We start from the raw sequence: 27,823 nt of genomic DNA, 5'->3' as shown, positions 1-27,823 counted from the left end.
CATGTAGACAGAAAGGAATTTTTATCAAATTTGCCCATGACTTAAAACTGAGATTCATAGCCCAAGTTTTTTTAAACCCAAAATAAGTAAAATTTAATTTAATAAAATTAAATCTATATGAGGTAATGACTATACAAGTACAGAATGGAGAGGTTCCTCTTTACATGTGAAAGACCTTTGAGTTTACACTTTCAAACTCGAGTCAAGAGTATACGCTGACATAGAAACAAATTTTATTGTACATTTCTTAATAGTGTAAACTTACACGTACTTCCCACATAACCTCAATTACTCATCTATTCTCTTATAGAGATACGGTAGTCAGTGGGACAGACCCTTAAAAAGCTAAGCTGACAAGACCTATATTTGTAACTTTTATACATTGGCCTTTGACTACCTGGAATAGTATTAAATAGCTGTTTACAGTTATGTCCTCAAAATCATACCAAATGTTTAAAATGCAGTCTAATGCTACTTTTTACAACCCAAGAAGATAGCTGTTATTATCCTCATCTTGAATAAGATCCTGTGTTTGAAGTCAATTCTGTGGGGTTAGAGACTCATCCCAGCACGTAAGTGCTAGGTCTTTTAATAATTCCACCACACTTTCCTTCACTGTTTAGTGACTATTCCTTTTTGCTCCATTACACAGCTGCTGAACCACAACAATGAGTAGGGCCCAAGAAAATTTTTAAAGCACCTTAGGTAATTGTAATGAAAATGGCCCACAATGCAGGTTTGGGAACTGCGTTAGATCATCTGAATATTTCTCATCAGGCTTCTGACAGATGCTTGATAGCAGATTTTGAGACTATACTTTCTGATAACAGGCAGTATTGTATAAAGAGCTGAAAGACCTAGTTGAATTTGAGCACTGTTACTTACTAGTGCTACCTCTTACAAGGCACTTGACGCTGCTGAGCCTCAATTTTCCCGTATATAAAATGATCATTGTAAGCACTCAGCACCAGGCCTGGCACATGATATGCACTCAATAAATACTACCTACTAATTTTGAAGATGAAGGCCCAGCATATACTAACTATATTGTCAGTTAAGAGTTGCCTTACAACCCTGGCTACTAAATTGTCTGGTTCACATGCCATTATAAAGGGACTTTACTTTCTCATTCCCATGATGAATCTCAGGTTACACGGCTGAGGAAAATGTTGACATCGTTATTCTGTATTTGCATTAAATACCATTTAAAAGTTGTTTTTATCATACTTATATCTCACATTATTACCTTAAAAATTCAGAAGGATGTTATAAAGTTGTTAAACAGGATGTTTAAGCAAATATTAGTAAAACTTTCTCTCTTGCTCTTCTGGGATCAAGATTTGTAATATTTAAGCCAAAACTGTCAGCATGTGAGGCCAAGTTACCAAAGTGCTTTGACTTAAAAGCAATGTTATTTTAAACTATTAGTTTAGATAGTATCTTGTCAGTTAAAAAAAAAAAAAAGTCTCTTTTGCAGTTAATTGCCCTTTCCAAATAACTTTAATGAAAATATCTTGCCAAGAAACATCTCTTTGATTCATTAAGCTGGGTTTAGATTGTGCCTGAGTCACAAAGCACAGAGGTAATTACAGGTTGAAATTGATTTGCGCCTCTTTATAAATAAGAACTGATTATAGAATAAATGTCTCATTAAATATAAAATATTGACACTGTATATTAATTATGTTACTACTCATGGTTGTGGCTCCCTTACAATTCTCATGCAGAAATAAATCCAATTTTAAGCGGTTGTGAGAAAAAAGTCCACCATGTGCTTGTATCCAGGAATAAAGAATTACATAGATTATCTGGCATATTATCATCACATCATCCGTAACTATTCATAAAAACAATAATTCACATTTTGGGAATGCTTTTTCCAACATCAATCAGGAAAATACAGCTTTATAAGGTGTTTCAGATTGCAAGAATACATCACATTAGAAACCCATTATCATGAGGGACAGGACTGGTTTTTATTTACTTGTTTATGTGTAATGTGTTGATATGCCAAGTATTTTGAGAAAAGATCTGACTCTGGACTTCATTTGTACTTTTAGAATGCATTTTTCTTAGCAACTGAACGATGTGTATTCCTATTTAATTTTTGGAATTACTTTACCAATTCAAAATGCCATATACTAAAATATTTCATTCACAGTCCCTAAATTTGCCTGTTTGCCTTACCCACTTTCCATCATTTTATTAATAAATTGATTATAAAACATTATACTACAAGTCAAGTACTTATGAATAGCCAATACTAGCTAACTTCTCTAATTCTCCCACAGACAGCCCTTAACATCAACCAAATAATTCTAGAGAATAGTGCTTCTCCCCTTACAAGGCTGATTTGAGTGAAGATATTTTCCTCCCCCCAAAAGCTATTATGTTTAGTAAGTATGAAGTTTAAAATATTTTAAAATATGAATGAAACCCACCTCTAAACTCTCTATAAGGATCTATTCCAGAATTTATACAAATTGTTCATTTTTTCTTATTGAACTTGTATTAAGACAAGTGTCAGCAACTATGCCTTCAAGCCCAATCCAACCCCCACCTCCATTTTTATAAATGAAGTTTTACTGGAAGACAGCCACTATTCATTTATGTATTATCTATGGTCATTTGTATGCCACAATAGCAGAGGTGAGTAGCTGTGACAGACCATATGGACTTCAAAGCCTAAAAGACTTACTATCTGGATCTTCATAGAAAAAGTTTGCCAACTACTATTTTTAAGCACTTTCATAAAAACAAAACAAAGAAACTATTTAAATTTGTTTCAATTACAAGGATGTAAATATTTTTCTATGTTCTTCTCATCACAAAGACACACACTTGGGCCTATACATGAGTTGATCAGAAATTTTATGGACTAGCCTGAATATCTAAACACTACTTACATTGTTTCTTTCAATTATTTAAAAAACTGAGTTGACGTCTTCTGAAATCAGGTTTATGGATAATGAATCATGGAAAATTGCTGACAATAATAGCTAGCACTACTTCAATATAAACTTAGAGTTTATTTACTCACATTTATAAACTAACTTTAACATTAGAAATTCTCCAATTCTTAAAAATTAAAAATTGAAGACTACATGGAATCAATTTTTTTCAAATATACTGTCTGTAAAATTCAACATTAATGTGTTCATATTACTTTCATACCTAACCAATTGGGCATCAAGAGACTTTACCAATCATCTCTGTCAATTCTACCGTTCCTAGTCATTCTTAATATTCAAGTTGGAATTTTGGGCCAATCTATCAAAACCTTGTTAGCATTTTTGCTTTTCTCAAGCAAACACATTTTTACCTACCCACACATCTCAGTGCTAGGGAGCAACTTTTAGAAGCACTAGCAAACTACCACCAGTGGAATCAGATAAATGCCAATGATTCAGATAACTCCAGCAAAGATTTACCTTCCTGTGATTTTCCTAAACATCAGGGAAAGAAAACACATATATCCTGTATTACTGTTACTTGAATGCCTGATTTATATAGCACACTAATTTCTCTTTTCCACTAGTTTCCATAAATACTAAAGTATCAAAAAGTACTACTTTTTTCTAAAAGTTTTAAAAATGCCCATTATATTTTCACACTATTTAATAAAAAAAAGAAACCAAGCTACCAAACTTATATTTAGGCAAAAAAAAAAGGTTTTTTTTTTTCAATAAAATGTAGAAATATTTTAATTTACATATTACAATGAATCAATAAGGAGTCAAAATCCAGTGACACATTCATAAAAATTCCATATTCCATATATGATCCTCAGAATAATCAGTTTCTGTACAAAGATTTACAGATGTCCAAGTATGTAGTTTTTCCTCAGTGTGCTACAGAATTTAAAGGTTCTGCTCGAATATTCCCCAAATCAAGCGCAGAATCTGTTTCTTCATCGATTTCTCCAATGACTGCACTAAAAAAGTCAGAGTTAAAACAATCACATTTCTGAAATAAATTACATGTGTTTCAAAAATCTTACTAATCAAATCAAAGCACTGAGTACCATTCTTCCAAAAAATAAAACTGAGAGAGCACAGTAAAAAGAACTAATTAAGTTAAAAAGCAAACAACATTGGTGTGAATCAGTGAACTGCACATTTAAGTCACAAAACTCAAGAAATAATTTGAAGGCACATTATTACAGGAACCAATATTAAAGGACACATTGTACATAGTGATTGTATCATGAATCTTTAAAGGAAACAGACACACAAGGATAAACCCTTTTACACAGTAAAAAACCCTCAAACTTCCAAACCATAATTCAATTCAATTCTACGACTGTATTAAAAATAAATTTCACAAAATCACTCCTAAAATAATTAGCAAGTAAAAATATCAATCATTTGAGTAACTTTGATGAATTAAATCAATGATATAGACAACAGCGATTAGATTGTTTTCCTAAGTTTTCAGTTAAATCCAAAGCCAGTTCTTCATATACAAAAATAATAGTAGGAACAAGTACTTTGGTATCTAACAAATCATTTTTGATGTGATTGGCTCAGGTTAAAAGCTAGAAAATTTTTTCTTGTTCAACACTAACATAGTATCTATAACTTTAAATTTATTAATACCACGCTAGATAACCAATCCATAGCCCTCTAACTGGAAATATTCAATGTTATCACTCAGACCACAAGATGTCTATGAAATATTATTTTTAAAAAGTATTGGTTGGGTTTACATTTGTTTGGTTTTAATGAGAGTAAATTCTTTTTTTTTTTGAGATAGAGTTTCGCTCTTGTTGCACAGGCTGGAGTGCAGTGGCACGATCTTGACTCACTCCAACCTCCACTTACCAGGTTCAAGCGATTCTCATGCTTCAGCCTCCCGAGTAGCTGGGATTACAGGCGCATGCCACCACACCCGGCTAATTTTTGTATTTTTAGTAGAGACAGGGTTTCACCACGTTGGCTAGGCAGGTCTCAAACCTCTGACCTCTGGTAATTCACCGGCTTCAGCCTCCCAAAGTGCTGGGACTACAGGTGTGAGCCACTGTGCCCGGCCAAATTCTAAAGACGAATACTAGTAACAAGGGATTTGCCAAATTTTGCTTTAAAGTATATAAAGTCTTAAATCATCTAATAAATGAAAAATATAAAACTCTGGCAGAATGAATTAAGTTTTCTCAAACTAAAGGCCTCAATTCCACTCTTAAATATTCTTAAATTTTAAATGATAATATTCAGTATCATTTAAAATCCCTATGGTAAGCAGGGAAATGCTGATACATTTTTAAAAACCAGCTCTCTGGAAAAAAAGCAGGAGACTGATTTGCTGCATTTACTAATATCCATTGTGCAAACACTCCCACCATGGCCAATTTCAAGCTACTAACAAGACATCAATTAACCAGCTTGTAAAATTCCTTAAAATATAACAATCTGCTTTCATGAGCCAGTAGAAGCTGGCTCTAGCACACGACTTTTTTCCCTGAAGTTCAAGAAAAAAAAATTGTTTTAAGTAGGAGAAACCTTAAAATCAATTACTATGCACAGCTCCAATATAAAGTGTTGTTCTGATCCAGAGACCTGGGCCCTATCTGCTCTGTCTCTCTCTCATTACTTACAGCTCACCTTGTAACTCCACCTAAAAGTCATCTCTAAAATATTTTATAAACTCTTGATTTTTGATTACAGATCAAATTATTTATTCATCTAAAGGTGATGCTAACATAAACAACTTAAATGAGTAAATTATTCCTGCACTTTTTAAGTTATTCCAGGGGACAGTTAGTCCCCTAGAATTTGTTAAATGTATCTAGCTTAAAATCGCTAATGTATCTTTTACTTCTTTCCAACTATATTTTGATTCAGTGTAGTACTCACTAGAAAACTGATTTGGCATTATTCTAGCCTCTATAACTATACTAATACTGGCCACATGTAACCATTAAAATTAATTACAATTAAATAAAATTTAAAATTCAGTTCCTCTGTCACATTAGCCAGTTTTCTTTTTTTTTCAAGATGGAGTTTCACTCTTTTTGCCCAGGCTGGAGTGCAAAGGCGCGACCTTGGCTCACTGCAACCTCCATCTACCAGGTTCAAGACATTCTTCTGCCTCAGCCTCCCAAGTAGCTGGGATTACAGGCATGCACCACCACACCAGGCTAATTTTTGTATTTTTAGGAGAGACGGGGTTTCACTATGCTGGCCAGGCTGGTCTTGAACTCCTGGGCTCAGGTGATCCACCCACCTTGGCCTCTCAAAGTGCTGAGATTATAGGCATGAGCCACGGCATGTGAACCACATCAGCCACTTTTCTTTTCTTTTTTATTTTTTGACACGGAGTTTTGCTCTTGTTGCCCAGGCTGAAGTGCAGTGCTGCGATCTCGGCTCACTGCAACTTCCGCCTCCCAGGCGAATTCTCCTGACTCAGCCTCCCAAGTAGCTGGGATTACAGGCTTGCGCCACCACGCCTGGCTAATTTTTATATTTTTAGTAAAGATGCGGTTTCACTATGTTGGCCAAGCTGGTCTCGAACTCCTGACCTCAAGTGATCCACCCGCCTCCACCTCCCAAAGTGTTGGGATTACATGCTTGAACCACTGTGCCCGGCCTTTTTTTTTTTTGAGATGGTGTCTCAATCTGTCACCCAGGCTGGAGTGCAGTGGCGTGATCTCGGCTCACTGCAACCTCCACCTCCTGGGTTCAAGTGATTCTCCCACCTCAGCCTCCCAAGTAGCTGGAACTACAGGTGCACGCCACCAAGCCTGGCTAATTTTTGTATTTTTAGTAGAGACAGTGTTTTGCCATGTTGGCGAGGCCGGTCTTAAACTCCTGACCTGATCCACTTGCCCCGGACTCCCAGAGTGCTGGGATTACAGGCACCATGCCTGGCCAATTACTCTTAAACTTTTATATCTGTCTGTCCCAAGTAAACTGAGGCCACAGGGACATGTTAAGTGTGTCGATGATACTAAAAAATTAAAAGAAAATGAATAACGAGTAAGTACTTATTTATAAATACACCTATGTTATTGAGCATGAATTAATATTGTTCAAATCAGAGATTTCAAAACATTTTTCAAACTTTGGCCTTGGACTCTAGAAATATGTTCCTCTAAAATTCTGGGTATTTGAAAGAACGTTTTAAGAAGCCTCTCTAATGAAGTATTTAATATAAGGCAGAGCCCTTTCTGGACTCTACCCAGGCTACTTAACTAGTAGAAAAATGTGCAAATCTCAGGTAAAAGTTTAATTTGTAGAGAGACAGCTTTGGTTGAAACCTAAAGAAGTGTTGACATAAAATGTATACATATGCCTTATTTTACACAAACATAAGAAAAGGTATATTTACGAAAGAAATGAATGCAAGATTCTATTAACTACGTATGGACAATACAGTAGGGTATTTTGGGGAAAACCTCTTCTCCATAAAGTAAGGCAGTATCATTTATAATTTTAACAGATACATTTTACTTACACGTTGTCACCTCTTACAATGTATAATCCTAGCACCACTTGTTCTACCCCCTGTGAAGAGCTGAATACTCGTTCATGGCTTTCATCCAAAATCAAATTAATGGTCTGGTCAAAACCTTTCAGTGTTCCCTGTAAAGAAAATATTCAGGAGAAAAAGAGAAATATTCTGGTTTACCTGAAAGTGTAAATTTAACCTCACAGTCATTTTAGTTGCCAGGTATTCCAATACAAGTACCTATACGATGGCAAATAAAATGCCTTTTTTATAACCAACAGTATTCGAGGGTACATAATTTACCTCTTGGTTATTTGGCTGGGGTGGGGGGACCTGCACCACACATCTCACTCATATGCAGAGTTGACAGCAGTTGCAAAGGACACCTATGTACTAATGTGACTATCTCCAAGTAAGTAGCATAAAAGCTTATGTAGACCAGCAGCTAAAGGTACAAACTAAAACAAAGGAGATTTAAGGGAAAATGATAGCCAAATATACATAAATAAGGAAGAACCATACATACCAACTACAGCAATGTAATAGTATCACTATATGCTATACGCCAGCACTAGGCACTGTGCTAAACACACTGTACACATTATCTCAACTCACCTCTACCCTTTGATTTAATACTATAATTAGCCCCATTTCAAAGAAGAAACTGAGGCACAGAATGGTGTGTCTTATGATCACATGGGTAGTAAGTGGCAGAGCCAGGAGATGAACCACAAAAGGCTAGCTCCTGAGCCAGACCACTAAACCATAACATTCTATACTATTATACACAAGTAAATATAATTTGCCATTTTTCAGATTCAAATCAGTCCCATAAATATACTAAAAATTTAACTAGTAGTTACATGTAACACCTAATGAGTACATACTAGTTACCAGTGTTCTGTGTATCTCACATGTATTGTTTAATGTGTATCATATGGATTTATTGTTTAATTCTCCCAGTAAGGTAGATACCAATGTGACTATACTAATTAAAACCAGAACTTGAAGGAAATAATCAGGGAGAGTTTTATGAAAGCTTAGTATTGAATAAAAGAAGACATAGGTCTAGCATAACAGAGTAACTCACATGGTATTCAAGTTTCTGAAGAAATATCAACTAACATTGGTTTTGATGGTTAAACCTCTCAAGTTCTTAAACTGTTTTATCTTCTGAAAGTCAAAATATATAAAATGAGAATGAAATAAAAAGAGAATGAAATGAGAATGAAATCTGTAACTTGGAAGAGAAACAAAATATGGAGTATTTATTGAACTAGTTAGCAAATGGTTGTTATCATAAACAGCCATTCATAACTTCTTGACTTCATTTTACACATTATCCCATCAAATAAATTATGTGTCAAAGAAATACAGAACTACTGAACTTTAGAACTTAAGATGCTCTTTTTATATCACTTTCCTTCTTCTTTAAAATTAAAAATAATTTCTCAGTTTATTATCTACCCTGTTAACAAAAATAAGAAAATTTAAACTTAAGGTTTTCACCAAATTAAAAAAAAAAAAGCAAATATCTATTAATAGCAATAGGCTTCCTGAAGTGTTGAAATTAAAATATGTCAAACTGTCCATATTTGAAAAAATACAATGTGAGGTGCCTAAGCAAACATCATTGCTTCCTTAAGAAAGAAGCCAGGCAACTGGCCTTGGCTTTGATGTCAAACCAAATGTAAATCCCAGTTTGGTTCTGTCACTTGCTACCCTTGTGACTCTGAGAAAGTGAGTCACCTTCTCTGAACTTGTTTCCTAATCTAGAATACAGGGGTACTTATTCTTCACAAGTTTGTACTGTACATTAAATAATGTAACACATATGCACCTGGCACATGATATAAATTTAGTAAAGGACAAAGCTAGAACTTTGACTAATAATAGTCACTAAGGACCCAGTGAAAAAAAAATCACAAGGCTTAAAAAGAAAATGAACAAAAGCAAAACTGAAGAATGGAAAAATAAGGGATCAAATTATTTAAAGAAACTAGGTAAGGTTAGAAAATAGAGAAAGTTTAGTAGCCTTAAAATTCTTTTGAAAGCATTCAGAGTATGAACTGTAAGTGAAGAAATAACCAAGTACCCAAAAATCTTGAGATGAATTCCTCAGATCAAATTCCAAATACAGGTATCACCACAGGAACGTTTTATCTTAGTTATATGATATAAATTAGCAAGGGAGAAACAACTTCAAGGAACAAGCCAATTTTACATATATATGTGTATATACAGAGAGTCAATCATCGTAATGTGTCCTATAGAAGACATGTCACACAACCTAAAAACAAAGAATATTAAGATTGTATACAAGCCTTAAATGTTGATATCTAGATATTAATAGTATCTAAATCATTAAAAAGTTACTAAGCATATGCAAAATTTCAAAAAAATTCTGATTCATGTGGTGCTGAATGGGGAAGGAAATAAAAATGGAAGAAGAAAAGTAAGTTTAATAAAGGTGTACAGACTAGGAGCTCTCTGAGGGCAGAATCTATTATTCTAGCTCCGAGAAACCTTGTAGGTAACACACAATGTTTATTAGTGAGGAAAACGTGGATTGACAGCAAATGATAAAGAGCTGAATTATAATAAAATTGCACTACGGGTGTAATGTGCTGTCTAGGCATTAGAGATTAGAGGTTTCACATAAAACTTGCAACCAATAAACCTACAGGAAAGCAGAGAATGAAAATTCCGAAGACTTACCACAATCATTCTCCCATCTGATGTAATAACGGCAACAGTTCCTGATAACTGAATCAAAGAAAGTGTTTCTTAGGGAATGCAAATTGAAAACAGACTCTGGCAAGGTAATGATTTGAATTTTTAGAAGAAATATGACAACTAGGTAAAAGTATTCAACACAGCCACTAAGTTCACTACATAAAAACGTTAAAAGTTTCTTCGACGCCAAGGCAGGATCACTTGAGGTGAGACTAGCTTGGGCAACACAGCGATACCCCCATCTCTATTACGCTGGCCTGGTGACCTACAGTCCCAGCTACTCAGGAGGCAGAGGCAGAGGCAGGAGGATTGCTTGGGCTCAGGAGTTCAAGGTTGCATTGAGCCATGATCAAGCCACTGCACTCCAGCCTGGGCAACAGAGTGAGACCCTCGACTCAAAAAAAGAAAAAGAAAAAAAAACTTAAAAAAAGCTTCTGTTTTTGTCTTTGTGATAATTACATGATTAAAAAAGGGAAAAAATAGAAAAAGAAAACCTCTTTCTGTATGTGATCGGTGTATCTTATCTCAAAATATCCTGGATTTTTGACACTTTTCTACTAGGAATGTTACCAATCTATTATTTCAGGCAGGATATCTCGTTTCTTAGGCCTGTTTATTTCTAAAATGAAAATTGGATAAGTACTAAATTAATCGATGTTGGACGATTTTTCAGCATGTTAAAAAACTGTCTTCCAGGACAGGCTTCTGTAATTCAAAAGTAAAGAAACTATATAAGCAGTGTCACAGGGTACCAATAACGCATCATTAAAAGCATTCGGTATTTAATTTTTGTCACCCAGTTTGTACCTGAGCTTAACGTAGTGTTTTTGTCCTGAGACTTTAAAACGGTAACACTTGTAAAGTCTATTTTAACACTTCCCATGGGGTTGTTACTTGCTCCTCACTATAATCCATTACAACAGCAAGCATTTTTTTCATTCTACCAACAAGTTGGGACTTCAAGTGGTAAAGGGACAGAAACAGTCTGTGAACCATCGTTAAACTTTTTGCTATCCTCGAACAAGCAAATTATGTGAATAAAACAAGTACAAAGATTTGCAAAACTGTTGTCGCCGCCAAGACGACTGTTCATCTTATTCACAAACTTTAACACTTATGCCATAGGGAAATAGTAAGGAAGAATCAAGAGCGTATATTTTTTTAAGACAGAAAAGTTCGGAATAATCACACTGGGTTTTTATTTGGCTTTTGCAGGCAAAATGGAAAGGACCCCTGGGCCCGCAGCAGCGGGAAGGCTCGAGGCGCCGCCGGCGAACTCTGGGTCGTTCCGGGGCCCTCATCTCCTCGCCCGCCCCCAGGATCCCGCCGAGGCCAGGCCTCCCAACCTCCCACCGATCCCCGACCAGCGGCCTCTCCGCGACCCCGGCTCACGCCCGCGGCGGCCAGCTTGAGGATACGGTTGATGTAGTTCTCCAAAGCGGACGTCATGCTGTTCGGCCCGGCAGTTCCGGGTAACGCAGCAGTGCGGACAACAAGCAGAACTGAAAGGGCGCGCCAGAACCCGGCAGCGGCTAGCGCCTCTGGCTCGCAGCAAATATCGTGAGAGTTGCTGTTCCGCAGCCCTGTGAGTCGTAATTGGGACGAACTGGCCAACCAAACAGAAGCCGCACAGCGGTGACGAGAGAGTGCGCGTGCGCAGTGTGTTTTCTCTGTAATTCTGGGCCGTGTTCCGGAAGCCGCGTAAGACAAAAGCGAACGAGAGGCGGAAAAAAGGAAGACGCTTCCTGAAGGTGGGGTATGAGACAGAAGTTGGGGGAGAGTGGGTTTCCAATCCGAGTAAAAGGCAGTGTGGTGGAAGTTAACAAGCGAAAGTGTTGAGACCAGGTAGAGCAGGCAGGAAGAAACGAAATAAGGTGTTTTTATTAGGAGTGAAGGAGAGAGACGAGTGCTGTTGTGTGAAATGTAGGTGCGGGTAGTTGAATCCCTAGTTTTCTGCAGCAGAAGCCGAAAATAACACTAAAAATAAGTTCAATTGCCCGGGACAGAGTTGCGCACGTTATAACCACACGGTGTACGCCTCTTAAGAACTCAGCAGTGAAATACACTTTCGTATGTTCTGCTTTTGTCTCTAAAAGTGTTCCAAAATGGAGGTGTTTTTACTTTTTAAAGAAACTAAATGCAAATAGGCAAAGGTGTGTGACCATCCCTTAGAAAACGAATGTCCACGCTTCTGCCACGCCAGGATGTTCTACCTTTCTCCAAGGTGAAATTAGTAAGTAAAAGGCTGCTGCAGCACCGAGAAAGGACCGATGCAGGAAGGCACCAAACTTGGTTCTAATCTTGGCTCTGCTAAGAAATTGGTGTCATTGCACAGGTCACTTCAATTCTTCTGGGCCTCAGTTTCCTTAGATAGTGCCATAGGTATCATTTCAGATATTTCCCAGTGTGATACTGTTCCCACTTTATTTACTGTTGCCCTAACTTGAGAGAGCTTGAAGTTAGAAAGAGATTTATACACAAAACACCAGCAGGAGCGATTTCCCTTTTTTGCAAAATATCTTTATAATTTCAGTTAAACATGTATTTTCCTAAGAATTGTGGCTTGGAATAACTCTTGCAATGTCAGCAGTTTTCCTCGGAAAAGGAAGCATTTCTTAATTAGAGCATACCCACAAGATACTCCCAAATAGTTAATATTTTATATTCTGGAACTTATTCCTATCTGTTTGAAATCAAATGTAGTCAGGAATTAGATTGTGAATGTCTCGTATTCTCAGGGTAACAAATGAAAGTGTCTTCCGCTAATGAAAGAACAAAGATAATTGTGTGATTTGCAAATGTTAGGTGTTGAACCAAAACCCAAAGACTAATTAATGATTAACGAGGTGTTAGGAGTTTTGTTAAAAAAAAGAAATTGCTGGGCGTGTTGGTGGGTTCCTGTAACCCCAGCTACTCTGGAGGCTGAGGCAGGAGAATTGCTTCAACCCGGGAGGCGGAGGTTACAGTGAGCTGAGATCACGCCATTCCACTCCGGCCTGGGCGACAAGAGCGAAACTCCATTTCAAAAACAAACAAAAAAACCTCTGTGTGATCTTATAAAAATGAGGCCGGGTGCAGTTGCTAACACCTGTAATCCCAGCACTTTGGGAGGCCAAAGCGGGCGGATCACGAGGTCAAGAGATCAACACCATCCTGGCCAACATGGTGAAACCCCCTCTCTACTAAAATACAAAAATTAGCCAGCATGGTGGCGGGCGCCTGTAGTCCCATATACCAGGGAGGCTGAGGCAGGAGAACCACTAGAACCTGGGAGGTGAAGTTTGCGGTGAGCGAAGATTGTGCCACTGCGCTCCAGCCTGGGCGACAGAGCGATACTCCATCTCAAAAAAAAAAAAAAAATGAATACTCCCTACGGCTTTTCATCCCTTAGAGTGTGCTTTTGTAAGTCTGCTGCCCTGTGTAGTTGTCATTAAATTAATACGCCAGATAAATAACAGATGAACAGTGTTTATGGAGCATCACAAAATCTCTTTGGCTGGAAACTTTTACATGTGTCTTAAAATCGCTATATTTTTTGTAGTCTGTAAGGATCACAGATGTAGCGAGAAAACCTATGGATAAATAAAAGTCGGTTTATTAAGACAAAATGAATTACATCTGGATGCAAACATTACGTATGTGATTTATCTATATTAGCCATGTACCCTTGGGAGTACATGAATGTAGAAACCTTAGCGTCTCATAAAGAATTACGTTAAAGCTCCAATAAGGGAAAACTGATACACATAAACATCTGACTACTAAAAAATTAAGAGTTAACAGTGAAACTTGCCCCTTAAGTCGAAACCTCTCAAAGTAATCCTCATTTAAATGACTGATAAAGTATCAACCAAAGTATGCTTGTATTTTATTCCATTACTTCTGAATCTAAATCTTGAGCAGAAAACCTTAACCTAAAGGATCAGATTTCTAGTAGAATCCTAGGAAACTGAATTTGCGCTTCTCTGAATAGTTTATGGAAAACTATCACAATAGCAGTTTTTTAAAATAAAATAATATTTTTAACCTTATGTGATGAGAACTTTTATTTCCTTTTACGCGTTTATCCTTTACTTCCCTACAAGTTGCAAAGGTGTTAACCAATCAGTAATATATATTGAATAGATCTAACTAGAGTTCTCCTAGGCAGAAAAGGACATAAGTAAATCATGCGTCTCTACTTACAAGGAAATTCCTGAATAGTTACAGACCTTTACTTATAAAAATGAAATAATTATTGCATGAAAAAAATGAATATTCCAAATTACAAATAAAGGTAATTGATAGTCTTCATTTAACACTATAAATTACAAAGTGCTTTACTTACTTTTTTTATTTAGGGTAATAAAGACAGGTAGATTTAACTCCATTACTTAAGGGATGGAAAAGATCAAATATAAGTGATTGTTAATTGAGAAGCAGTTTAGGATCATTATTAAGAACACTGACTCATGAACTGCCTGAATTTTTATTTGTTTGACTTTGAGCATACTTAACCTTCTGTGCCTGTTTCCCCATCTGTAAAATGAGGAAAACTACACAAAACTACATCTAATTGTTGAGGAACTAAAAGTAATGCTTGAAGAGCCTGATATATAATGAGTACTCATTGTTATTCAAGGACATAGACTATACCATAAATAACCTTTGTTTTTTTTTTTAAGTCCCAAAGCTTATTCCAATACGGTGTTTTGTTCATGGCCATCTTTTATGATTGGATAGATTCAGCTGTGCACATTTTAAGTGCTTAAGGAAGGGAAAGATGGATATGAGTTCAAATCTTAGGAGGTTTTACAAAACAGGTAAGACTTAAATCAGTGCTTGAGAAGAAGTGCAAATACACTTTAGGAAAATGACCTGACATTAGTTTTTTTTTTTTTTTTTGAGATGGAGTCTCGTTTTGTTACCCAGGCTGGAGTGCAGTGGTGCGATCTAGGCTCACTGCAACCTCTGCCTCCCGGGTTCAAGCGATTCTCCTGCCTCAGGCTCCCGAGTAGCTGGGATTACAGACATGCACCACCACGCTTGGCTAATTTTTGTATTTTTAGTAGAGACGGGGTTTCACCATGTTGGCCAGCCTGGTCTCAAAATCCCAACCTCAGGTGATCCGCCCACGTCGGCCTCGCAAAGTGCTGGGATTACAGGCGTGAATCATCACGCTTGGTCCTGACATTAATATTTAGCGGAGGTAAAAACCGAAGATAAAAAGGCCAGCAGGAGTTCAGGTATGCGTTTCTGATTTGTAGCAGTGGGAATGGAGAGGCATGTTCTGTGCTCACAGAGGTTAATAAGTCATAAAAGAATGGAGAGGCAGAAAAAAAGTGATTTGAAGACAGAGCTTAAGAAAGGTGATGAGGCCAGACCCAGTGGCTCACGTGTAATTTCAGCACTGTGGGAGCCTGAGGTAGGAAGATTGCTTGAGTCCAGGAGTTTGAGGCTAGCCTGGGCAAAATGGCAAAACCCCATCTCCACCAAAAAAAAAAAAAAAAAAAAAAAAATTAGCTGAGCGTGGTGTCATGCACATGTAGTGCCAGCTACTTGGGAGGCTGAGGCAGGAGGATAGCTTGAGCCAGGGAGGTTGAGGCTGCAGAGAGCCATGCTGGAGCTACTGCCCTCCAGCTTGAGCAATATAGTGAAACCCTATCTAAAAATGAAAAAGAAAAGAAATGAGGCAGACAGCAAATCCTAGGTGGCATAGTAATGGTGGTTGGTGAATCAGAGGTTAGCAAGATTAGGGAGACACAGGAAAAGGCAAGACTGCTTGTTAACAAAGTAGATGGGGCCAATCTGTAGAACTGTGTAAACATGATACACTTTGCTCACTAGCCAATGGCAAGGCCACAGAACATACTGGTGATACTTACACGGGCATATACTTTACCTTAAAGATCTGGAGAACCGGTATATCTCAGGAGGCCCTCTGTTTCACCTCTAAGGGGCAATATATATTAATAAAATACTTATGTATGCTTTTATGCATTCTTTATGGTATTTTTAAAATTGATTTTTTTTATTAAAATTTTTAGACCAGGTGCAGTGGCTCACACCTGTATTCCCAGCACTTTGGGAGGCCAAGGTGGGCAGATTGCTTGAGCCCAGGAGGTCAAGACCAACCTGGGAAACATGGGGAAAAACCCATCTCTACTAAAAATACAAAAATTAGCTGTGCATGGTGGCCCACACCTGTATTCACAGCTACTTGGAAGTCTGCAGTGGGAGGATCACTTAGGCCCAGTGAGCCGTGATCATGCTACTGCACTCCAGTCTGGGCGACAGACTGAGACTGGTCTCAAAAAAAAAAAAAAGAAAAAAAAATTTTTTTTTTTTTTACCAGCCATTTTTTACTCCCCAAATCCTGCTCTCCCTTTACATTATTTTTATTTTGGAAACTGGGCTGCTATAACAACATACATTAGACTTGGTAATTTATAAACAACAAAAATTTATTTTTTACAGTTCTGGAGGCTGAGAAATCCAAGATCAAAGCAACAGTAGACTCTGTCTGATGAGGGCCTGTTCCTTATAGATGACACTTTCTTGCTGCATCCTCCCATGGCAGAAGGGGGCAAGGCTGCTCCGTTCAACCTCTTCAGTAAGGGCACTAATCCTGTTCATGAGGGCAGAGTCCTTATGACTTACTTCCCAAAAGACCCCATCTCTTAATGCTATCATATTGGATATTAGGTTCCAACATATGAATTTTGGAGGACACCAGTATCCAGACCACAGCAGAAGCCAAAAAATGACAAAACATTCTGGCTGTAATATGCTGTGTATAATACATTCCTGAAAATCTTCACATTTTAAGAAAATGGCTCACTTAAAATAAGAGCCTAAGGAAAAAATAAGTCTGGGAAAGCCCTCTCAAACTCTGAACAACTGAGCGGTGGTTCCCAAACTTTGCTACTTACTGATATGATTTTTAAAAATTGATAGCTGGCTCCCACACTCAAGACATTCTGAATTAAATGGAATGAGGTTCAGCTGGGCCTCAGTATTCTAAAACATCCGTAGTTAACTAATAAACAACAAAGTCTGGCAACCACTGAACTGTAGTGTTAACAGACAATAACAACCGAAATGAAAATAGTAGTTCATTTAGAAGGACGTGTAAAACTCCTAACAAATAAAGCAGTGTTAACTTAAAGAGTTTTACCTTTTTAAAAAAGTTGAAGGTTGCTTAAAGAATGACAGTTTACAGAAGGGTAGACACTGATGAGTGATGGAAACAAGGGCGGGAGATCATCAGAAGTAGCAGATGGAGAAGCAGTGGCAAACTTTGCAGGAAATGTAGAGTTGCCAGAGATGGATGGCTCTGACTCATTGTCTGATGTCGCTTTTGCCCAAAGATGTGAGGGAGCTGCAAAATAAGCGCTATCAAAATGGAGCATATGGCTGAACCAAGCCCAGGGAAGAATGGGGTCCCACACCGTGAAAGGTCATCATTTGAGTGCTATATTCCCCCAGGCCTGGTTCAATCACAAAACTAAGTGCAATAATTGTACTTCAGCTATTGTGTCTTTGTACTACCAAGCATTAAAGTGCTATGAAAAATTATGTATGAACCAACCCACTTTCCCTATTATTCTAACATTACTCTCCTGTTTAACAATCTCATGTGACCTCATGTGTACTATAAAAAACAGTACTCGGCTGGGTGTAGTGGCTCATGCCTTTAACCCCAGCACTTTGGAAGGCCAAGGCAGGAGGATTACTTGAGCTCAGGAGTTCCAGACCAGCCTGGGCAATGTGGTGAAATCCTGTCACTACAAAAAATTAGCCAGGCATGATGATGCGCACCTGTAGTCCCAGCTACTCAGGAGGCTGAAGTGGGAGGATTCCTTGAGACCAGGAGGCAAAGATTGCAGTAAGCCAAGATCTTCTCGCTGCACTCCAGCCTGGGTGATAGAGCTAGACCCTGTCTCAAAAATAAAAAATAAAAAAGACAATACTGTAACATAACAGACTATGTTAGTATTCCACTGAGAATCTGGAGTTTAAATAATGTCATCCTGCCCCTGTTTTACTTATCTCCTTCTGTGGTTCATACTGTCCTTTAGCACCAAGTAATTCTTTAGGTAGGCAGTTCTTCCACCTCTGACTTTGCCCTAGAAGGGTACTTGAATTCGTATAACTTGGGCAGCTTTATTTAAATAGCACATACAGCATATGACTAATCCAAATGGAGCGCCCACAGCTGATCATTTTTCAATATCTTTTTTTAAAAAATAAAGTACCATGTATGTGTTATCACTATAGTGAACCAGATTAGGGAACTTTATTTTAAGCTGAGTACATTTGCTTTCTTTTTTATTGTTTTGCTTGGCTTTTAAAAATTGTCTTTAGCAGCTTGGATTGCAATACAGGTAAAATTATACTGTCATTTCCATTGAATTTTTGCATGCCAAAATTGGAAAATAATATTGTTATCAGAAATTACTTAGGTCACTAGGATCTTCAGTCTGAATTCATTCCTTAATGTTATAATCCACACAGAAGGAATAGATTGATTTGGACTTGTTGCAGACATTGTATGGCAAGATAGAGCAATGCTAATTTATTGATTTTTTTTTTTTTTGGAGGAAAATACTGAGGTTAGGCAATGAGAGATGCATAATGTAAGAAGGTATATAGAAATGTAAATGGAATAGTGAGAGTGAAGTATAAGAATTACATTGACAAAAGCTAAACATAAATAACCTTGAGTGACCAATAGAAAGCAAATGCCTGAAATTACATTAAAACACATGGGGAGCAAATAAGGGTTGAAAATTACTTATTGGGTACAACGCTCACTACTCAGCTGATGGGTGCACTAAAAGCCCAGATTTCATATATGCATGTAAGAAAGCTGCACTTGTACCCCCTAAATATTAAAAAAAAATTTTAAATTAAAAACCTATGGGGCAGAAAAAATATCAAGGCTTTCCCTTATTTTTGATAAATTCTTGTTATATAAGTTTTGTTTCATTTTTGTAACAAATCAGAATGACTCTCCCACTTACACCCTTTTTCTTTCAGACTATGGATCACAGATATTTAGAGCTAAAAGGGAACCTAAGAATTTTCAAATTTACATTCTGTGTCATGTGGATTAGGAAACTGAATCCCAAATAAGTTCAGTGACTCTTTTAGGGTTACATAGTAGAACCTACAATCAAGGCCTCCTGGATTCTAGTTCAGTGCTTCTTATAATAGTTAATAATAAAAGTAACTGTTCTACTTGAAGGACAAAATTTTGAGTTTATATGTACATATGATCAGCGCATATCCATGGATACGTCATTGCTACTGTATGTAGACTTTTTCAGAAATCAGAAGGAATATATATACCTTTGAGTCCAAATACTCAAAGGCAGGTTGACATTTTTCAGATGTCACTACCAATGGGAAGAATAGGAAAGGCAACTAAGATATTGTGGAAGGTAGAATAATCTCTCCTACCCCCCCAACCCCCAAGATGTCCACATCCTAATCCCTGGGAACTGTGATTGTTACTTTACATGTCAAACAGCACTTTTCAAATGTGATGGAAGGTAAGGACCTCGAGATGGTGAGGTTATTCTGGATTACTCAGCTGGCCCCCTCTAATCATGAGTCATTAAATGCGGAAGAGGGAATCAGAAGAGTGGGTCTGAGAGATGTGACATGAAAAGACTTGTCCTGCTGTTGATGGGCTTTGAAGTTGGAGGAAGAGGGCCATGAGCCAAGAAATGTGGTTATCTTTAGAAGCTGAGAACAGCTCTTAGTTTATAGCCAGCAAGAAAACAGGGACCTTGGTCCTACAACAGCAAGAAACTGAATTCTGCCAAAATCTAAGTGAGCAGAAAATGGATTCTTCCCTACAGCCTCCTTCTGGAGGCATACATTCTACTAACACCTTGATTTAAGTCCAGTCAGACCCATATCAGACTTACAGAACTGTAAGTTGATAAAGTTTTGTTGTTTTAAGCCACTAAGTTTGTGGCGATTTGTTATGGAAGGAATACAAAGTGATACAGATATGCAACCTCTTAATTTATTGTCTTCCTGGATAAAAGTAAAGTGTCTATACTGTACATAGGAGGTTTTGAACATTTTTTATTCATTCTAAGCAACTTAAGTACTATTGCTTATGGCCATCTTTTTCTGTGGCACAAAGTCTTTCTAAATTCTAAACTTCTACCCAAAATTTCCTCTGTGGTGACATTAAGTAAAAGGTGAGTTTCTTCAAAGTATTATTTAATATATTTGTGTGTTTTTCTCATTATACTGTCATTCTTATAAAGTGGATGCTCCACTGTCATGACAAGTAGTGGTACATGTTCAGTCTTTACATAAATCTTAAGTCATCTTCGTCAAGCACCTACTGTGTTCCACACCTCTGTTACTCCAGTGGTTTCTGCTGTTTTTTTCTCTAGGTTTTGTCTCTTGCCCGAACTCGTTTTGTTGGTAATTAACAGAGCCAGTCTTTAAACCTAGACAGCCAAGCTCCAATGTGCTGCACTGCCATTGAGATTGTTGCCCAGGAAAAATTCACAGTAGTGTCAAGAAATAACCAACATATATAGACAAAGGATCACTTAAGGTTATTCAGATTTGAGTAGTTGTGACTGTTTCCTCAGATTCCTGGGCCTAACTCTTTACAAAGAGGAAGAGACAGATTCAACACTTTTCTGCCTCTGTGGCATTTTTTCCATTTCTTCAATATTAAGTATCTGTATCATTACTATTTTCTCTAACAGGGGTTGGCAAACTACAAACCTTGGGGAAATCATTCTGTTAGTAAATGTTATTGGCACACAACCACAATCATTAATTTGTATATCATCTATGGCTGCTTTGAGGCTACAATAGCAGAGTAGAGTAATTGCAACAGACGCCCACAAGACCTAAAATATTTATTATCGGGCTCTTTACAGAAAGTTTGCAGACCGCTGTTTTCTAATGTCAACAAATGAGATTTCCAGAGCTTTTGTATTACCAATTCATCATTCTGACCGGCCTCATATATTCTCATAATGCCCATTTTTGACTAGGTTTGAGATATGATTCTTCCATTTTTCTGAACTTGACCTCTTGCACTGAGAATAAACAGACATAACAAAACCTCAGAGGACTTCAGAGAAAGTCTGTATTGTTTCCTCCCTACCTACCCTACTACCTATTGTTTTTAGAATTTCTGTCAAGAATATGCAGGAAAAGAAATGAAAAATAACAACAAAAAGAATATGCAGGAACTTGTTCCAAGTCTTTACCCCATGTGATAATAACTCACATAATGGAATTTTTCATGCATGTGGCATGATCAAAAATAATGGTCTGCATTTTAACATATGCACCAGAAACTAAATTGAAAATCACCAACATGTCAAAATAATGCACTGAATTGAAACAAAATCTCAGCAGAGAGATTTTTTGAAAACAAAAAGATAATTCTTATTAAAGACAGCTGTTTGTTGGGGACATTAGTCATTGCTTTTTGGCTGCTTAACCTCAGTACTGTCTTTTTATTTCTTGAGAGTTCCCTATTTTACAAGTTTTGGTGATAGAGCTCAATATATCAGCCACCTTTTTTCTGATGTTTCTTGCAGTGAAAGAGGCCTAGGCTCTGCTTATGACTACCACAGATATTGAATTGAGGGCGGGTGCTGCAAAGCAGCAAATCCTGTAGAGAAACGACTCTGATGGTCATACCAGTTGTAGCAAGAACAAATTCATAAAGGAGCATGACATTGATGCCTGTGGTGACATCCAGGGCACAGTGAGCAGTGCCACTGTGTATTGGGTCAGAAGCTTCAGTTTGATTGTTTGACAGTGGTGTTCAAAGGGTCCTGGCTGACCCAGCTTTGCTGTGCATTTGGGACCTGCCACCCAGCTACCTAACCTCTGAATATTATTCTCCTTTTTAAAAGGATATTGAGTAGCTCACATAATTGTAAGACAATTATGAGCTATTTTTGCTCATATGGCTTCTAAATTTTAACTAAAAAAATTTAAACCAAGACCCTTTTATGCATGTTTACTTTAAAATGCTAAATTTTTATATACTAAGTTTATTAATTGCAAAGAATGGAACTTCTAGCACATAGTATTTTGTTTATGTGCTTTAAATATATTTTCATTAAAATGTTGTAGCTGCAAATTTAAGTCATATTTATGGTAGAGCCCATATCCTTATCAAACCTATTAGCTGACTTTATTTTTCTATTTAAATAAATATGTTACCCTGCATCCTGTGAGTGCTGTTGGAGAGTCAGTCTACCATGAGCCCTGAAAAATCACTGCACATTCTTTCCGGGGATGCTGCTGGTGCAAAGCCCTGACTACTCCTTACCTAGGCAAGTTTTATGTCTCTTATAGGTATATTAGTATATAATAATATCCATTTCCCATTTCTCTCAAAATGACTTCACTGTGCTCCAGTGTACTTTCAGTTTTTGATATGTGCATCTCCGCGTTTGAAGGCATTTTCTGCACCCCTGTCCATGTGTGGCAGGCTAGGAATTCTGGGGAATTAACACTCCCTCAGGGAGCAGTCTTCAGTCAGTGACTGAGTTTATAAATAACAGCCTCTTCATCAACAAGGTGGGATAATCCAGGTGCTGTATCTCTGCTCATTCAACAGTAGCTGGCTTAACATTTTATTGACTCACTGCCTTTCCTTATAACCCTTCTCCACTCCCTTACTGGTTTTCCCTAAATAATCTACTTGCACTTAAATTCTTGCCCCAGGATCTGCTTTTGGGAGAACTCAAACTAAGATAGAGATCAAAAGTACTCTTCCTTTAAAAAGGTCTGTATCTTGAGTTAGGAGCAGGAGTCTAGCCCCAGTCCTTGTCATCATTTGACTTCACCTGATTGTCTTTTATGTGAAGCAAAGGACAGGGTAGGGTTTCTCCCCATCTTCACACATCTGCACAAGCCTCCCTAAATATTCCTGAGTGGGTAGTCTTTGCTACCATCAAAGTTGGTCTAAAGTGGATTGTTTACTCAAAAGCAAAATTCCTGTCTTTAGTAGACCATAGACTGTCTGCTGCACCAGACTTCAACTTGGGCCACTTATGTAGCAAGAAATGATACAAAGAAGTAACTTAGTTATCTGATTGTGGCACAGCTAACATTTATTTCATGGTGTTAGGATGGACTGTTGACTGTGGGTTGCCACTTAACCTCATCAAGCTGGAAATGTAAAAAGTAGAGCGAGCCCACATTTCAGAGCTGCTCTGACCTACTGATTCATTCCTCTGGGAGGGTGAGATCCCCAGAATCTGAGAGAACCTCCCGCTTGTTGCAGCCACGAATCTATATTCTAATCTCATGTATATCATTTGCCTTGCTTGCTTACTGGTTCAAAGCAAGCCAAGGTGAGAGCACTGTTAGGTGAATGTGAGATGCCATTCTCACCCGTCCTCCAGCAATAACAACCTCTCTCTGTGGACTGGCATAGGTGGTCACCACCAAATAAACCTGAACATCCTGCAAGCATATTGGGCTCTTCAAGCAAACATTTGACAAATTTGATCTCACCTTCCTTCCCAACACCACAGTGACCTAGTTGTGGCTTTCAAGAAGCCTGAGCCAAACTCGCAGTGTGGTGATGTTAGTTAGTCATGGAGATGGAGGTATAAGCTACCCAGGCCTTTTCCCCGGAGTAATTGGGCATGGGCTGGTGAACTTGCAAGGGCCTGGTGTTTATGGAATTTCACTCTCACCAATTTGGTAAAAAAAAAAAAAATTAAAAAGTATGTTTCCACAGAGCATCGTGCTGTGAGCCTGTGATCTCAGCTACTTGGGAGACTGAGAGGAGAGATCACTTGAGTGCAGAAATTTGAGACTATAGTGAGCTGTGATCACACTATTGCACTCTAGCCTGGGCGAGAGTGAATCCCTGTCTCCAAAGTAAATAAATTAATTAAAAGTGTGTTTTCATTTCTTATCTCAGAGAATCTTTGTGAAAATAGCTCTTCTTGCTTCTGTCGTAGCTGGCCCTTCTTTGCCTTCCCCAGAGTTTAGACGGAAGACCAGAAGACCCTGAGTGAAGAAAAAGATCTTCTTTGTAGTCTCTTTTCATTCCATACAAATAGATGACTATAAACACATTAGACATTACCAGTCTATTTGCAGCAATCGACACAACTTTACCTTAAATTTTCCTCCCCCAGCATGCCTCTCCAAAGAAACTTACACAGAAAACCTCACTAACGTTAGATGTTGCACTGGGCTTTAACCTTTTCTACTCACTCATTCAGAAATCTTTAATGAAAGTTTGACATGTTAAAAAAAAGAACAATTATTTTCATAGAGAATATTAGAAATGAGTAAGACACAGTTTCTTAAGACTTTTACCTTTTTCATGGAATGTGTGTGTGTGTGTATACATGTCTGTTTGTATGTATATAACATTAACCACCATAGGAAAGCAGAAAGAAAATATGCAGTGGTGTGTATTGCCACACAGATACTGCTGGGAACAGTATCTCTCTTTGCACAGAAACTTTTCAGTTTCTCTGTGGGTGGTGTCTCTTGCCCCTTTCAGTTCCCAAGATAATTGGGTATCCAGAGGTCACTACTAGACAGACAGCCTTATTTCCTGACCATTGTCAGTTCTACAAACCGTGGAGCAAAGGGCCAGATACTGAGACAGTCATTGGCTCTCTGAAGCTAAATAAGATACTGTTCCTGCTTTTGAGGAGTTTAGGTTGTAATGATATCTTTTCTAAAATAAATAGAATTAGCTGAGGTGGTTCTCCCTGTATTGAGTTTGGGTTGGCAGGCAAGGAAATGGAGTTATGCACAATTGGCTCAACGTTCAATGGGTGCAAAATCTTAGATGAAAATGAGAATTGGAAGGATCCTGTTTTAGCATTAGTGAATTATTCCTTGTATCCAATAAGTAGAGTGATGGACAAAGGTCTGTCTGGGACTAATTAGGAGAGACAAATCCAATTTAGAAGGCTGATACAAAATTTCTAGATTGGTTTAAGAATCAGTTGAATCAGTGAATGTCTCCTCCTGCCTGAGATAGTGGAATAACTTGCCAACATTGATTTAGAGAGTTTATTGATGTCTCTTGGTCATTTCACTTCTTGACTGGCTCCCCTAATATGCCATACCCTCCACTCAAGGCTCTGCAGTGGATTCTCATCTGCTGAGGGGCAGGTTCAAGTCCATGCACAGGATGCCTTGATTATTTCATCCTGAATCATAACTCCATAGTCTACCCCATTTGTTCAGAATTCTAGGAGAGCTACTCTACCCACTTTGGGCTTCAGGTGAATATGAAATAAATGTTGTATAACAACAAATTTGGGAGTTTTAAAAAACAGCAGTTAACTCTACACTAAGATTTTTTTTTTCATTTTGTAAATGAGGTTTAAATTTGGGTGAAGGTTGTAAATCATACATAATTTCTGTTTAAGTTTATTAGTGAAGTAATTCTGAGGCAGTTTCATGAGGGCAATTAACAAATATTTTATCCAGGAGAAGTTTTCCTGGAAGAACAGAAATACATTGGAAAGTTTTCAGAATGTTTTATAAATATTTTGTGAAAGTTAGGTTGAAAACTTGGAGGAAGAGGGTATTGAATCCTAGTAAAAATCAGAGATCCCTGATTCTGCGATCCTCAGTATTTGGCCTCCATAGTCATTGAAGAGAAGGAAGAGAGGATTTTGGAATCATATGAAGTAAAAGGCCTTGGTATGGTTTTCATCACTTTGGTCTACATCCCATCTTTTAGTACTGAATCACAATTCCCCAACTGAACTAATGAGAGGCCAATAAATACAGTCCACCTGTACGCTCAGAAAGATGTGTGGAATTGGTAGACATCTAGCTGATTTGTTCTATGTTGTATTAATAGAAATCATCTAGAATGAATGCTCTTATAAAAAGGATACAGTGGTTAAAGGGTTTTGTTATAAAGAACTTGCTTAAGACCACACAAATAATGGCAAAACTAAACCAGAACTCAGACCTCCTGACCACAATACTTCCTCCAGTGTTCCAAATTACCTTCCTACCTTAGCTGGGAGGCTTTTGGAAGTGACAAAAAACCTGAACCAAAGTGGATTATGAAAGAAAAAACTTGGAGAGTATGAGTTCATGTAATTGAATTGTGTACACACTGCTCTAATTTTAGGCATTATAAAAGGGAGACTTAATTCATCAGTTCGTGTTGCCATCTGGACACTGAGTCCATTCTGATTCTTGTAGCTCTGTCTTCCTGCAGATGCTGGACTAGTTTTCATACTAGATCCCCTCGTGGCAGCATTAAGGAACTTCACATTCTTCTCACACTATTCATGGAAAGTTCCTGGAACTCCCACAGCAGCAAGGAAACTTCGCTTGTAGGAGTCCTTAGCACATCTGTAAAGTTTTATTGGCCAAAATGTGATACATCTCCATTTCTGGATCAATCACTGTGGTCAAGTGCAAGACGCTCTGCAGGACTCAACCTGGGGATGAGGTCTGTCCACTCCATCCATATGGTCACTTTATACTGAGGTTGGGTAAGTACTCCTAAGGAAATCAGGTTTGTTTTGGTTGGAAAAAAAAAAAAATGGAAATGGATGCTGAGGTAACAGCCAACAAATATTTACTATTTTCTAAGATGTGTTTGAAACTAATGCAAAAAAGCTCTGAGATTAAGATGTGTATGTAGCTCATCAGTTTAGTTGTATTTCCTATATATAATATTTATGGTACCTAAACTATTACTAAAATGTTTATTATTTTATTTAAAATTTGGTTGAGGTTTTCTATATCATCCTAAACCTAAGTTTGGAAATAAAGATTTAATGCTATATGACAGGTACAATTGCTATCTTTTAGTGAAAAGTCCTAAAAATCTTATGGTTGAGAATACAATATTTACTTTCTGGAAGCTCTGCTCACAAACTTTCTGGACAAAGAGCATTATCCACAATCACTGCTAACTAAAAGGATAGAGAAACTTTTCTTAGGCTTTCCTCCAGGATTGTCTGTACTTAATCAGCTCCCCTATATATTCTCAAATAGCCTCTGAAAATATACCCTTTGTCCCTTTTTCAATAAATCCCATAATTCTTTATTTTTTCTTCCTCATAGTTACTTTCAGACATTTACGATGTCTTAAGAGTATTATACAAATTGAATAGAATGAATTGTGCAAAATAACAATATGTTGTAGGTCCAAAAGAACTATATCTTTTATGTCTGAGAAAAAGTTTTAAAATCAGCACCTACACAGCAATAAATGGTTTAATGATAGCCTTTTAAGTGCACCATCAGAGCTCTTTTATAGAATTTTGTGAAAGACATACTAGATAATTTCCATGGAAGTTGGTCTCATTTAAATGATACTATCCTAAGGAACATTTCATATAAACAACTCATATTTTCTTTAAGTTTCTTTTAAAGGTTGAGCTGACAGTCACATCAGGATTTGATAAGTCAGAGCAGTGCTGACATTATTACAAGGTAATACTTTTGCAATCATCAGCAACAGGATAGGACTGCAGAACTGTAACAGACTTTGCATGAAAAAATACAAAATAATATCATGTTTGAGCAGTTGTGATAATAAATGATGGCATATCAGTGTAGAGGTAGTAGTGAAACAAATGAATTATTAAAGAATATTATTTTTAAATATATTAAAGAATATAAAGAATATAACATC

General features: G+C 37.4%; 1 protein-coding gene and 1 long non-coding RNA gene across 3 annotated transcripts; one reads left to right on the top strand and one right to left on the bottom strand.

The window, feature by feature from the left end:
• Nucleotides 1–211: 211 nt before the first annotated feature.
• On the bottom strand, nucleotides 212–11,879 carry LSM8 (LSM8 homolog, U6 small nuclear RNA associated). 2 transcript variants are annotated; one of them, XM_004046108.5, is made up of 4 exons: nucleotides 11,601–11,879; nucleotides 10,165–10,205; nucleotides 7,453–7,580; nucleotides 212–3,934 (listed from the first exon to the last, which is right to left on the bottom strand). In XM_004046108.5, exons 1-4 carry the CDS (start codon nucleotides 11,629–11,631, stop codon nucleotides 3,844–3,846), a joined length of 291 nt encoding a protein of 96 aa, XP_004046156.1. In that variant the 5' UTR covers nucleotides 11,632–11,879; the 3' UTR covers nucleotides 212–3,843. The 2 variants fall into 2 exon arrangements, with proteins under 2 accessions (XP_004046156.1, XP_018886992.1); XM_019031447.4 differs by having other exon boundaries at nucleotides 10,165–10,212; nucleotides 11,575–11,702.
• On the top strand, nucleotides 2,299–27,823 carry LOC129523809 (uncharacterized). Its single transcript, XR_010134749.1, has 3 exons — nucleotides 2,299–2,396; nucleotides 11,398–11,933; nucleotides 26,393–27,823. It is a non-coding gene; the product is annotated as an uncharacterized lncRNA (long non-coding RNA).

This window comes from Gorilla gorilla, chromosome 6 (genome assembly GCF_029281585.2).
Source record: "Gorilla gorilla gorilla isolate KB3781 chromosome 6, NHGRI_mGorGor1-v2.1_pri, whole genome shotgun sequence".
Lineage (NCBI taxonomy): Eukaryota > Metazoa > Chordata > Mammalia > Primates > Hominidae > Gorilla > Gorilla gorilla.
The sequence above is the reverse complement of the archived record's forward strand: the minus strand, read 5'-3'. Positions and strand labels throughout refer to the sequence as shown.